General features: G+C 39.0%; 1 protein-coding gene across 4 annotated transcripts in view; it reads right to left on the bottom strand.

Moving 5' to 3' along the window:
* The window catches only part of coro2ba (coronin, actin binding protein, 2Ba), a 51792-nt gene that overhangs the window by 8763 nt on the left and 28107 nt on the right, over positions 1–14922 (bottom strand). For 2 of the 4 annotated variants that reach the window (XM_035999780.1, XM_031289985.2), the window contains 4 exons: positions 10265–10465; positions 2161–2277; positions 1247–1396; positions 296–460 (listed from right to left, as the gene is read on the bottom strand). In XM_035999780.1, coding sequence (XP_035855673.1) covers positions 296–460; positions 1247–1396; positions 2161–2277; positions 10265–10465 — 633 coding nt within the window. Of the gene's footprint in view, positions 1–295; positions 461–1246; positions 1397–2160; positions 2278–10264; positions 10466–13707; positions 14042–14922 lie in introns of those variants that run through there. The other 2 variants (XM_031289986.2, XM_031289987.2) reach the window with 2 other exon arrangements.

Below are 14922 nucleotides of genomic sequence, written 5' to 3'. Positions count from 1 at the left end.
CACTATTGCTTAAAATATCTGTAGAATTAAGATTTTCCTTAATTGTAGTAAGGGGCCCAAACCATAAAAAACGGCTCCAGAACAAAAGTACACATACGTTTATAGTGAACTTGTCAACTAATATATAGACACTATACTTTTGGTAAATAAGAGGTTCATTAGAGGTACATTTGATATAGCATATATAGGGACAAACAATTAATAATTTCCTCAGTAGCTAAGGATATTTTTAACATGAACAGTTGTTCCCTCAATGTGCAGTCTCCCATAAAAATCTCAGGCCCCTCCCACTGACCTGAAGGACTGCCCCAGAGCGCGGCTCAATGACACGCAGCTTCTTGTCTTTGCAGCTGGTGGCCAGCAGGCTGCCGTCTGTGTTGAAGGACATGCTGAGAATGACGTCAGTGTGGCAGTCGATCATTTTCACCGGCTCTCCAATCTCCAGGTTCCAGATCAAGACCTGACACAGTCGGGCAGAGCTGTTAGATGGCTGTGGTGCTTGAATGGAATTTGACTTTGCTTTTGTGTGCTACTACTAACACATCAGAGAGTATTCTCTGCTGATATAAGTGAAATAAGGAGAATATCTCCTGGTTGCAACAGAGCCTCAATGTCCCAGCTCTGTTCTTTGGAAATCACTAATTTAGTTATAGAGGCCTATTGAGGGAAAGTCAAAACACAGGGCTGTAAGAAATTATTATTTTCCATCATCGATAAATCTGTCCGTTCTGTTGTGTGTGTGTTTTGGTAAATATATTATCGTTAAGTCTATAAAATGACGAAAATGACGACGAAATTTGTCAGAGCCCAAGGTGTCATCTTTATAGTTCATGTCTTATCTGACCAACACCCAGAAATATTTAATTTACATTGATATAGAATGAAGAAAGGTATCAAGTTCCTACATTTAAGAAGCTAGAACCAACTAATAGTTTGCATTTTTCCTTGATAAATGCCTTATAAAAATGTATCAACTAAAAATCATTTGATTAATTTTCTGTGGATCAACTAATTGATTAGTCCAATACAATGGTATGTGATAAAAAATAGTTTCAACATTACAAATTGATGAGCTAAAAAAACACAAATTGTCAATATCTAACAGTATTTGAGTATCTAAGAGGGTATATTTCCTTTAACCTGTATTTAATGTTAGTTAAATCATTGTGCTGGTGATCTTCACAGTGCTGTCCGTGGATTTTGTGTTGATTTGAGCTTGTTGTGTTTGGAGTCACTCATGTGGTACCTTGTAGTCGTAGCCAGCGCTGAAGAGGATGGCGCTGCTGGTGGGGTGCCACTCGATCACACCCACCCGTCTGCTGTGGCCGTACAGCTCCAGCACCGCCTCCGTCATGTTGCGCCTCAAACCGCCCTCTGGGATCTCCCATACTCGCACCTGCCACGTTCATATACACACAGACAGTAAACATAAAGGAATACACAGTACGCCATCATAACACATTTTTTAATTAACAGGTTTTTTTAATTAACAGGTCAAATAAGTATTGTCAGAGGCCACTTCAGGGCCTCCAATCTACGATCAGTTTGACACAACCAGATCCCTCTGATCAAAAATAGCACATGGTATCAATGTAACCCATTGCATTAGGATTAGATGGGATTACAGCTATGTCTGGAGGCTCTGTGTTGGACCAGAAGAGATTATCCTCCAACAAGTGAAAGTACTATATAGGACTCAGTGCTATGTACCATGGCTTTACTATGCTCGGTAGATTAATTTAACAGGTGCATGTTCTGGGAAAAAAGGCCTACAGGTTCTTAGTATATGTCATGTAACATCTGAGATTAATAGTAATACTTATTTAGATTTGATATTGTATCTAATGTCATGTATGTAGTCAGTTACTTAACAGCTAGTGGATTTGTGCCTTGCTCAAAGGCATTTCACGTCTTGCATGTGCCATTTTCAGGCCACAACAACAACCGCCACCAGAGCTGGCCATAATGGCTTGATGACCTCTTTGCTTTCTGGGCCAGTGGCTGTCAACCGTCCTCAGCATCTCACAACCTCATGATGTCACAGATACAGTATGTTTTTCACATCTTCAAAGTCTTACAGTCATATAGTACCATTACCCTCTAAAATCAGCCTACCTGTGTGGTAAAAATCAGATATTAAAAAGAAAGTGGGTCACTTACCGAGGTGTCTTCAGAGCAGGATGCTATGATGTTTTCAAAGAAGGGATTCCACTTGATATCCAGTACATTGCCTTGGTGTCCACACACTTTTGGGTAATGAGAGTCCAGGCGGCCACACTGAAACAGAGCGACAGAAGGATGTTATATTACATCTACTTTTACGTTTTCTAGTTTGAGCATGTAGGTGAAAGGAATGGAAAAATTAGCATTTACAGTATTACAATATCTTGTACTGTAACAACATGCCATAAATAAGAGATTATAAAATAATGTTATGGGAATTAAATTGAGTAAAATAGAATAGATGTATGCATGTTATCTTGCACATAAAAATGCATAAAAGACACCCAGTATACTGTCATTTTGGTAAAACAAAATATCTCACAAAAGAGCATAAATCACACAAAACAATAGTAGAAGAGAAAAATAAAACATTTTGTTTTACATTCCCTAATAAGCAGTGATAAAATGATAAGAAGAAGTACTACTGGATGCAAATAATTCACTATCTGTATTCATCTCTTAAGAACATAACTGAACAAAAGTATTCTTTTCTTTTATTGATGTTAACATGAAAAACTAATATAATGTAATAACAGTGAAATTACATCAGTGAGATGACTTGATGTCATGTCATTGACAAAACAAAACACACCCGGTTATTGTACAGGGACATCTGAGGCACATCATTGTTATTGCAATAACCCTCAGAGTCCACAGAGGGGCAGTGGCTCATAACAACAGATGACAGAAACCTCTTAATGTCAGTCATGTTGGCATAAATATTTGATGTCACTTCAATCCACTGACCTCTTTTTTTATTTCCTCAGAGATTTGTGTAAGAGCATCAGGTCATGCCTCTGTGAAATCCTGTGTGTGTGTGTGTGTGTGTGTGTGTGTGTGTGTGTGTGTGTGTGTGTGTGTGTGTGTGTGCGTGTGCTCGTGTGTGTGTGTGTGTGTGCGCGCGCGTGCGTGCGTGCGTGTTTACATAAACTGTCCTCACTGAACCCTGAAGATTCACTCCAGATGCATTATCAAGCCTAAACAAACTCCACTATAATAGAATAAAATATAATATAGAACTAAAATAGAATGTTATTAGCAGCATTTCTGCAGCTTAACCCTCAAAGAGAGAATTAACTAATTACCATAATTTTCAAATTGCCCCGTTGCACTCCTCAAACTGAAAACAATACATTTCGTTTTATTTTAGCAGGAGGCAAAATGGTGAAATACAATCGTACAACATCAGTAAGGCTTGTATGTATATGAACGTTACATTTAGTTATGTTCCATTAAGTGTAGAAAAGGTATCACATCTCAAGTTCCCAAGTTAAATAGGAAACAAATACTGTAATTTCACTTGTTTAATTAGCCTCACATCACAATAAATCAACGCGTTTATGCACAAAGCCTTCTTCAGAAAATGTAAAATAGTCAGGTTCATTTAAAGGTGCTCTAAGTGATGTCACATTTTTTTAGGCTACAACATTTTGTGTCACATAAAGGAAACATCTCACTATCCGCGAGCTGCCTGTCCCCTGAACACACTGTAAAAAAAGGGGTCTCTGTAGACAGCCCAGGCTCCACAAACACCAACAAAAACAAACTGTGCCAACCTGCACCACCAAACAAGAAGGATTTGGGGGTGGGGGGTGAGTGCGCGGAAGCACGGAAGGGAGGGAGAGGGGATGGGATGAGGAGGAGGGAGGGGCAAGCTAGCCTCGTTTTGTTTGAAAATTCCTCGAACATCAACAAGAAGTGCCATCATCCAACATCGCTTAGAGCACATTTAAGAGATTTAGTGAGTGACTCACTACAGCTGGGACCTGGGGCCTAATTAATTAACAACCAATCAAATCATTCCATCCCATTGCTCTGGAGACATAGGGAAATCACAGGTGATTTAAACACCATTACATACAATTTAACATAACGTTCTACAGCACAACTCTGTCCTTAGTGACCTTACGTTGGTTGGCATTAAAGAGACTTATATTCCAAAAAGACTTAACCCAGAAAGCATTTCAAACTCATTAAATCAGTTTTTAAAACATTTTCTTCATAACATCACCTCCTCAAGTAGGCATCATCATATCTCATTCCCACATAATTTTAATGAAGAGGTTACATTTAGTTGTCAGCTAGTGTTTACCCATAGTGAACAATATTAGCTTGCTACTGACACCTAGCTTACAAGTTAGATAGCAAGCATATTCATATCAATATAACCTCATACAATGAGATATACAGTTTATATAAGCTATACACAAAAAGAAAGCAGATCAATAATTGTCTTTTGAATATCACAAGTATTAGTTTAGTTAACCCACAAAAAGTAGCAGGCAGGAAGTAAATGTTGAAGACCGCTGAGGTTGTAAGAATTTTTTTTCAAGTTTGCCAAAGATACTGAAGGCTTTGCTAACAAGATACGGAACACATGCCAAAAGCAGTAGACCTTGACAACAGTGATATGGGACATCAATAAAAGGAAAATGAAATTAAAAGAAAATTAGGAAAAGAGGAGAGAGTGTGACTAAGCAAGACAGAATGATTCATATACATAACTAACTCAAGTTAGCATTGAAAGTTCTTTGAATCACTCTCCTGTAATTCTCTGGTAACCTTGGACCACAATAGATTCTCACTATGCTCCTACACGTAGGCTGTAAAGATGTAAATTTCAGGAAAGTAACATATGAGGGAAATGTAAAAAAAATGACAAGCCAGGCTAATGCCAAGATTTGATGACGCTTTAGCTTTTTCTATACAAGTGACTGAGAGGTTTGAACATGGCCTCAGAACATTAATACCATGGGATCTAAGGGACTCCTTATTAAAGTGGAACTAATTACTTGCAAAGACATAATGTCTGTTGGGAACCACAGGGTTCAGAGGGTCCATGAGGTACTATTAGGAAATCAGAAATTACAATGGAACATGATATAAATAAAAGATAGCTATCTCTACCACAATCAAGAATACACATGTTTAATTAAAAATATAAATGAAAATAGTGTTGCTAATGTTTATCTGGCTGACTGGCAGTAAAGAGACACAGATCTATATTAGGTCTTATTGTCTTTCTGCAGCTCATTTCCTCTATGGACTATGATTTCCTCAGATGAGCTCTCCTGGTGACGCACAGATATGCAGGCCAGGTACCAATGGCTCCAGAACACCAGAGGCACCACACTGAGATTACCAACTCTTATTGATCTGTAATTCCCAATACATCCTCATTACCACTGCTGTTCTGAGGTTACAGTATTACTACAGTACATCCTATTCTAACAAGCTGCATTTAAGGAGATTCGTGTTTTTAAAATATGACTCCTCTGGCTATAATATGCAATGATGTGAATGAATGAATCACATAACTGGAGGGAATTAACAACTAATGTGGATTTAATGTTACAAGTTTAAGATTAGAAACTGGGTCTTTTCTATCCTGTCATTGTTAGTTTCTTCTCTAAATAATTCACTTGTTGTTGCAGCTACACATCAGTGTAGAAAAAGAACAAGCTGAGTCATGCTTATTAAGTTGAATTGCTATCCTGCTCCTGTGGTTTATCACATGTAAAATGTGCAGTAGGTAAGCCTTATAAAACTAACTTTCTGTCACATTTGCTGAAACTGACCATATGTTCCAGTAGAACTACATGAAGCAGGTAATTAGGGGGGGTGTCTAACTGTGTGTCAATCACTGCTAATGCACATGCATTCATTCTCCCTTGTGGGGGGAGGGGCTTAGGAGACCGTTTTGGGCTTTAGCAGAAAGGGGGCAGGGACTGAGAAGTTGTCGATGTTCAATTTTTTTGGCCAAGTCCTGGATCTTCGCAATCCTACCTACAGCACCTTTAATGGCATGCTGTTGGTGCTTTCATATTGTATGCACCCGCAGCGTGTTCTGCAGTGTGGTCGCTGGATCACTGCTTGCCTCTACAGTAAAGTAGTTTATAATGACTTCACAGTGACAATTTAATCTAACATTGATAATAAACTGTAGCAAAATAACATCCTTTTTCATGAACATTGTGCATAATATGTTGATAATCCCCTTCCTTTAAATGACATTACAACATGTGCAATGTAAATTACTCTATACAGATGACTTTAGAATAGGCATCTAATCATACCAGCGTTTCCCCTATGTACGGGCCACGGGAACCTGGGAAATATTCTGTTACAGATCGGTGATACTGTTTTGCCTCATTGTTCATAGTAGTAGCAATGGTAGCAGTGATTGAAAAACGCACCACACCCACTGTACTCTCTTTCTTTGTCTGAGGTGATGAGGAGGTGTTTGTGACCTTATGTGTCAATTTCTGGGCCGGTGCATGTGTGTGCCAGGTGGTGCCAGCGGCAGTCTATTCACTTGCTAGTGGCAACCATATGGCTGTCTCGCCAGCTGTCATCACAATATGTCTGCCATGCTTACACCTCGCTATTAGCCAAACCCACCACAGATTACAATGTACTTTCTTTTTTTAAACTTATTTTTGGGCTTTTTATGCATTGATATTATAAAGTGCAGATAGACAGAGGAAAGAGGTTAGCGAGAAGGGATGACACGCAGAAAAGGGCCGTCGAATGTTGAATTCGAGCCCAGGTTTCACAAGTTTAAGTGTAAAAGTGCCTTGCATAAAGATTATGGATTTCCTTTAGTGCTTATATTTTCATCCTTGTTAGTCTTTTTGCCATTTTTCTACCTGTTCTGAGTGATCTCATATACACGGCACTCCACGGACGGCCTCTACTAAAGTGGGCAGACAGCTGATTGATCATTTAAATTAACATCACAAAGAAGTGACCACTTGCCTTTAAAGATGAACAAATAGTCATCTTAACTATTCAACACCATCCTTTTAGCATAACCAAATGAAATAAAATGAAAAAAAAGAAAAAAGAAATATATTCTTACTGTTCGTCCTTTTGTTAACTGTCTTATACAAGGGGTCAATTATGTTTGCTGATTTGTTGTTTTGACTGGAAGGTACTGCATGAAACAGTAGCCACCATCCCACAGAAGCTGTCATCTGTGCTGCTGCTGAATATGAGAAATGCCTTTCTAAACTCGTCAACTCAGCAGAAACCAGAGGAAATGCTTCAGTGCAATACTTTGACGAGGAGGAAATCGATCAAGTTATGGTCTTTAGACAGGTCATGGAGAGAGTCATTGCACAGCATGAAAAAAACCATAGCAAACTGTTACTATAGATGATAATGTGCAATAGGTATTCTTTTACCCTGTAATCAGAATATTTTCTAGTTGTTTAGTGCAAATGATTTGAATTTCCAGAAAATAACCACCTTAAAGGGGAACTATGAATTTTTTTTTTTTTTATCTTAATTTACCTTAATAACTGAACAGCTTCGGAATCATTGGAATGGTTATATGACTTCTTTTTCGAGTTGAATGGTGGTTGTCTCGCTTCCCCCTAGTGCCTGTGAGCTGAAAAACCACCCTTGCAACTTCCGGCCGGCGAGTCGCCGGCCTCAGCGTCAGGAAGTATTGCCTGATATGAGGACTCGTGATGCAATGAATTGCTTCACGGCACTGCACACATACGGCCATTCAGGAACCGGCTAACAAGGTAGCAATGGAGTTTTTCACACTATCATCATGGCTGAGCCGGCAAAAAAGAAGCAGAAAGCTAGGAAAGCATAGTCGGAGGAACCGAGAAAGAGGAAACAGCAGACTGACCGAGCAAGGAGTCAGACACAAGTAAACATAGGAGCTGCCAAATATCTATTCCGAAGCTGTAGGGGGAGCTCTATAGAGAAACCTGCGAGCAAAAAGCCAGAAAACAGCGAATGGAATGGTCAGAAATAAAACTACTACTTATATCAGCACTTTTCTTGATATTTGCTGTATGTGAATTTTCTGACTGATAAGACTTTTCTCTTTATTACTGGACTGACTGAAAACACTTGTTTGCTCAGTACACCTCCCATTGACACATGTTATCTATGAATGTCTTTCTCACTCAATCCTCTATGTTTAAATTATACTAAACTATAAAAAAGTTACCTTGTATTCACACGTGAAACCAGCCAATATGACCCAATCTTTCTATCTTTGCAAGCAACCTTTTTACTGTATATAACATCATGATGCAATGCAAGCGTTACTTTCATTATGTGATGATGTGCAGCTCTTCTTCATATTCAAGAGCTTGAAACAAAGTGAGTTCCATAAACAAAGAGCACTGCATCTCAACTGCCTAGAGACCTCTGAGTATAACCTGCAGCCTCACCAATTTTAAAAGCCATATCTGAGGTAAGCAGTGTAGGAGGACGAAATGAAAAAGAATCCATTTCTTAAATACATTTTGAAAAGGTTATATTAAGTGATGACGTGAGCCCTTATTATGTACCTATATCTACCTATATCTGTTGCTCTGTATATTAAATGATAAAGCATGGCAACAGTGGACAGTTTGCAAATGTGACACAGTTTGTGACTTCAGATAAAATATATATAAATATATGAAAATATAAAAAAGGCTTTCACTATCTAAGCACTTCAACTATCTAATCACCTAAATGCCAGTAGTCTTTTTTTCCATGCCTGAACTCCATAGCTGATGATGCAAAGTAAAATGTAGCTGAGGTCTCCCTGCTTCACATCGCAGCAGAACTGCTCAGCTTACCGAATACTTCTTCTGCCTGATAACAGCTTGACTTGACTCTGCTTGGCAGCCAAGAGCTTTTCAAGTACCTTGGCACAGTCGCTCTTAAAGAGGCAAAGCACTTTATGGTTTCTCAGACCTACACTGAACTACAAAGTGGAGTGAGAGGCAAATTATGTTATAGCCTTGTGGAAAAATAACACTCATATTTGTACGGCACAGTCCATAATACAGTGAAACATAAAAAAAATATACCAATAACACCTCAATTCACAATAGGCACAACAGCAACATTTTGAAACTATTCTATACTTTACATCTTAAATGCAGTTCTTGGAAAAATTCTACACTAAAGTGTAAGACAATTTATCCCTTTACTATCTGCATAATACCTCTAAAATGTGTGACTGTGAGGCTTATCTTCCATATTAAAATCTGCAATACTGTTGTATAATAAATAACCCAGCACAAGCAGTAAAGCAGAATTGTATTTGCTGAATGTGAGGGGAATTTTCATTAAAAAGAAACACATTCCCTTTTCCTATAATGAGAAAACCAATATCACACTTTCCACTACAACAGAGGCCTTTTGTCTTTTTTATGGGAAATACCAGTGTGCCTTTATGATCACATTGCCAAATTCTACCCTGTTACAACTTTGGCTCTGGCTTGAGGATCTAAGGCTGGCATGCTCTGCAATAGCAGGGAGTGTCTGTGGTGAATTTTTGCGAAAACTGTTTTCAAACTTAAGATCTTACAGTGCTGTGAAGTAGCTGAAACCTCAGAGTCCTGAAAAATCTGTGGACAATATGTATTGTCTAAACCCTAAACAAATATAAAGTGTAATGCACCTTAACATCCTAAATGCTTTGACTCACAGTGAGTCACTCAAGCTATGATTGTTAGCGAAACATAATGTTAATTTTGAATAATGTACAAATGCCCAAAGACTGTGACTCTGAACTAGCAACAGCTGAGCATTTTTAAAGCTATAGTGTGTAGTTTCTGCCGCCCCCATAAGGAATTCTAAGTAATGACAACAAAACTGTCGGTGCGTCCACATGATACAGCCTTCCGAACTCCCCCCCCCCACATGATGGACTCTAATAACTCTAAGGTAATTAGCTTCACTTGAGTTTCTGCGCGGGAAAGTCACCGGTCGCCACAATCTTCTGAAAATAGCCATACTGAGAAATACAGAGAGAGTTGTGTGGAGCTGATAGTCTTAGTTATGTAACTCATTTGGCAATGGCTAGAATGTAACGGACATTCATTAATGTCAAAAAGTTACGCACTAAAGCTTTAACACACAATAATGAAACATCACATATCTCCCCTGACACTGAAGTGTACAGTAACGTAGAAAAATAACCTCAGGGGTCTCCAAAGATGGGAAGACCCCATTAAATCTTTGACCATGGTCGGCATAACAACAAACAGCAAATCAAGCATGTGGCAGTGCCAGTTACCTGGGAAACAGGTATAACAATGAAAGAGCCTCCGCCGGCACTCTCGGTGACAACTGCCAGGAATGTGGAGTTGACAGCACAGAAGTGGTTGTCATGGACGTTCTTGGTAATGGGGACACCGTCGAAGCAGTGTTCCCGGTTGCCCACTTTTCCGTAGACATTTCGAAACTTGGAGCTTCGGTAGGTCGGACGCCATGACATCTGAGGAGAATAAACAAATATACAAATTAGTTTAAGTTTTATTTTACAGAACATCCTGATAGATTACTTGAGCTTCTTTATTAGGGCTGCAAGTAACAATCATTTTTTAATTATTAATGAATCTGTCCTATTGCTTTAATCATCTGTCAGAAGATGTCACAAAATGGTAAAAGATGCCCATCATAATTTTCCACAGCCCACTGTGATGGATTGCTTTTTTTGTCGGACCAAAAGCCCAAAACCCAAAAGACAGTCAAATCATTGCAAATTGTACAGTATATAGTTTTCAAACGTAATAAAGGATAACAGCTTTGACCTGGATTTGCCATCCAGAAAAAGTATTTTGTAGATTCAGTTTATTGTGGTTCAACTTTAGGTATGCTTCAGATGACCCAGCTTTTGTACTATTCAGTGTGTCCAGTGCAGCAAATAGAGTAGGGTTTTTGACATTGTCTGTAGGCAGGAGAGAGGAACATTTAGCCAAGCTGATACTGTAACATCACAAAAAAATGTTTTGCACTGTAAGGGAAAGTTATCTTTATCCCTTGAGTATTGTTTGGAACTTGACATGATGATATTGCACACAGCATCAATGAAGCCTAATGTCAATTTCCAATCTACCAAACCCACAGTTGCAGGGTGGGCTGTCCCATCTGTGCAGACATGATAACTGTCACACATACAGTTGTGGGAAATCGTCCAAATTGGTCACGGGTGTGAGACTTTCGAAGGGTGAAAACTGGGTGACAACGGTTTTGACACCATTTCATGTTGCCTTAGAGCCGCTGATTAATGTGTCAAGAAGGAAAAGCAATGATAGAGACATTTTCTTCCAAATAACTTCACTCACAGAATAGGACAGCTGTATAAATCAAAATGACATATTACAGTATGTCCTGTTGTTCCTCACTCTATTTTGGCTCACATGGATCTTGTACAACAGAAAAGCAGCCTTTGTTTGCAGCCACTACACAACAAAAGAGAAGTGGTTACGTTTGACTCAAGATGCTTTCTTTTGTTTGTCACTCCACCACAAGAATGCATCGATGGAGCTCTTGATTGTATTTGGCGTGAGATGGCTCTGCATAAGGACTTAAAGGTTGACTCAGTCACAGGAAGTGGATGTCAAATGCCCTTTGTTCCATAAGGAAAGAAGTTGGTGTCATTTTTTCTGAGAAATCTTCTGAAACCGGATCTGTTTATGAGAATAAATTCCAGTGACTCTAATGATGGACTATATCAGTTCACAACAGGAACTGGCAGTTAGAGGATTTACAACTCTTGTCAGATCAGTAGCAGCAATGCTGGGTGACATCAGGCAATCCTCTATTCAGCATTGTTCTTGAGATGTGGAGGGGAACTGGTGGGAGTGGTGTACACATGCAAATGGAAACATCCTCAGACCATGCGGCTGCCATTGTCTTTCCCCATCCCTTTCCGTCTCAAACCAGACTGGAAAAATGGCATCCAGTAGGCTACAATAGTGTGGGTGATCATCACTTTGCCCTCACTTCAGCATTCAAATGTGGCAGCTGTAGAGAGTCTGCAGCAGTATTACAGTACCACTGCAGTTACAGTGTCACAGCGTGTTTTAGAATTTTGCATATGGTGCTGAAACTATTAATTGATTATGTAAGGAGGCAAGATAGTTAATTAATAACAATTTTCTGCCACTTAACTACACTGCATTTCCCTGACAGCTAGTTAGTAGTTACTCTTTCAATTTCGATTTTACATACATTTATAAAACATGATGTATTATAATAGATTGAACAACCTGTAATGGCTATTTCTCCACAATCAAAATCAAACAAACTTGAAACCAAAAGGCAAATGAAGCACCATATGAATGAAATGCACACAGGCAAAATAAGTCCATTGGTAATAGGGATGTTTCTGTGTTTTCTTGTGGTTTATTTATCCTAAACAAGCAAACAAAGACCAAAGAAACATTGCTCCTCCTGCCTCTCTTGCTCCGGTAAAAAAGAAAAAACACAGACCCACCCATGCCCTCCCTGCTCCGATACCTGCCTACCTATATAGATCTAAGGTGCCTGCAGTGCTGTCAAATTCTTGCACAACCAAGAACAAGCAAATAAAATAATGTCTAAATAAAGAAAATATCTAGACGGTCCAATTTTTTTTTTAAATATCTCGGACACTACCCAACAGAACATAAAACTACTTGACCAGCTACAACATTGAAATAATGCTTACAGTAATCAGTAATAAAACAATTATTATGTAATATACATAATAAGACAAGTAGCCATTCTGTATACCAATTGCTTTTCATTTTAATACTTTAAGTACATTTTACTGGTAACACTTCTTTACTTTTACTTTGTAACATTTTGAAGGTAAGACTTTTACTTATAATAATATGTAATGGAGTATTTTTACACTGAAGTATTGCTACTTTTACTTACAGTACTGTAAGTAAAGGATCTGAGTACTTCTTCCACCATTGCTCAAATGCGACAATTTGCTGCCTCTCTCCATTTTATATAATTGTATATATAATATATTTGGGTTTTACACTGTTGGTCAGACAAAACAAGCAATATGAAAATGTTGATAATGAAAATAATGTTAGCAGGTTGCAGCCCTATGTATATCATTCTACTGTGAGCAGGTCATATGCAGCATGTAAATATCTAAACCCTCATCCAATTCAAACCCAGATTGAGTGCTCTGAACCCAGGTCTGTATGAGCAGCATAATAGCAGCTTGTTGAAGAATTAATGTAGAACAGAAGAGCAGCAGAAAGTGGCCTGAGGGATGGTTAGAGAAGAGGGAATGAGGAAACTCGCCTGCTTTGAGCTCTCTTTACAAGGATGCTCATTCATTGGTCACTGGGGTATGGCACAGAGAGGATATCTGTGTGTGTTTGTGTCGTTCTTATCTCACGAGGGTTTGCAGCATGAGAACACATGCACGCACGCATGCAAGCACACACACACACACACACACACACACACACACACACACACCAAAACGCAGCAGCATGCACATACACAAAAGCACAAAACTCAGAGAAGAAAGTGACTTAGTATCCATCAACACTGATCATAAGACTCCCTCTGGGGTTCAACAGGCCTTCTCAACTTTGCAGACAGTTGTTTTTGTCGTATATTTTCACCATAAAAATGTTTAATGCCAACCTGGATAAATAAATCTCCCATTTTATATCTGAATACCAAACTAATGTTCTCGTAATCACCCTGAAAATGCCAACTTACCTTACCAGTGTCCTTACAGTGACACTATAGTCACAGTGTTGCTGCGGCCTTCTCAGACTGCAAACATCCACCGTCCTTTCTAAGCGAGCTGCCAGGATCTCCTCTCTTCCTTCCTTCCTTCCCCTTCAAATCCAAGCAGGCAGGCTGTCTCTGCTCTACCTCCTTCACTCTCATGTTTTTCCTCCCCCCTCCCCTTTAAACTCTCTCCTCCTACTGGTACTGATAGCTGGAGGGCTAGCACTCCCCCCTTTCCTCCTCTTACCCATCTCTCCCATCCTGCCACTCAGTCAGCCCTCTGTCTCTGTCTGTCTCGACCACAGTTCATGCTCCAGCCCAGCCAGTAGTGGCCATTCATCCTCTTTCCTCTCTCACACACTGCTTGTTTGGAATCACAAGGCCCTTCTGGGCTGATTCCCAGCAGTTTTTCACTCCCTCCACCCTCCCCTCGTTTCATCTCTTATCTATACTCTAATCCTTCCCTCCAGAGGTACGAAACCTTCCTAATATCTGTAAAGACAGGTGGACGCCAGAAGGAACATCAGCAACTGTGGACCTTGCTAGCAACTCCAGCAGGGCCAAAGGCATTGTGATATCACTTTCAAAAACAGTATAATACAATACACGCGGTCAGACTGTTGCTTTAAAAAAAACAACTTGGAAGCATGTATAGAAGTAATCTAGAAGACATCTTCACGGTAAGGTGTTGTACATTTCACAGTCTTGAAGCTAAGAATGTTGTCCTTTAACTCCATGTCTGTATTTTACACATACAGCTTATTTACTGTAGCTATAGTCAGACATTCTAGATCTTGTCTTTGAGTCCGTTTTTATCCTTTAGTGCTGTGGAAACATAAAAATACTTTGTGGGGAAAAAATAATTCTCCCATCCTTCGATTAAACTTAATAGTATAAAAGTAGGCAGATTGAAACATTTTCTCTACACCTTTTTAATGACATAAATTTAGCTTGTAATCAATTGAAACCATCATAAAACAAGTTTATTATATGTATTTATAGGGGAGGTAGTGCACTTTTGTATTTAGTTTCCACATCTTGCTCAAAAAATATCTTCTTACACCTAATCTAATAAAACATGTGACTTCATGTTCTGTTACAAATGACTTAAACCTCTCAAAAATGTACTTTGTATAATCAACAACGGAATTACTAATAAAGTATAACCAACAATGTATGAACATCTTAAATTGATCTTTA

The sequence above is a fragment of the Sander lucioperca genome, chromosome 3, assembly GCF_008315115.2.
Source record: "Sander lucioperca isolate FBNREF2018 chromosome 3, SLUC_FBN_1.2, whole genome shotgun sequence".
NCBI classification, from domain to species: Eukaryota; Metazoa; Chordata; class Actinopteri; order Perciformes; family Percidae; genus Sander; species Sander lucioperca.
Note: the sequence above shows the minus strand (reverse complement) of the source record. Positions and strands in the feature narration are given on the sequence as shown.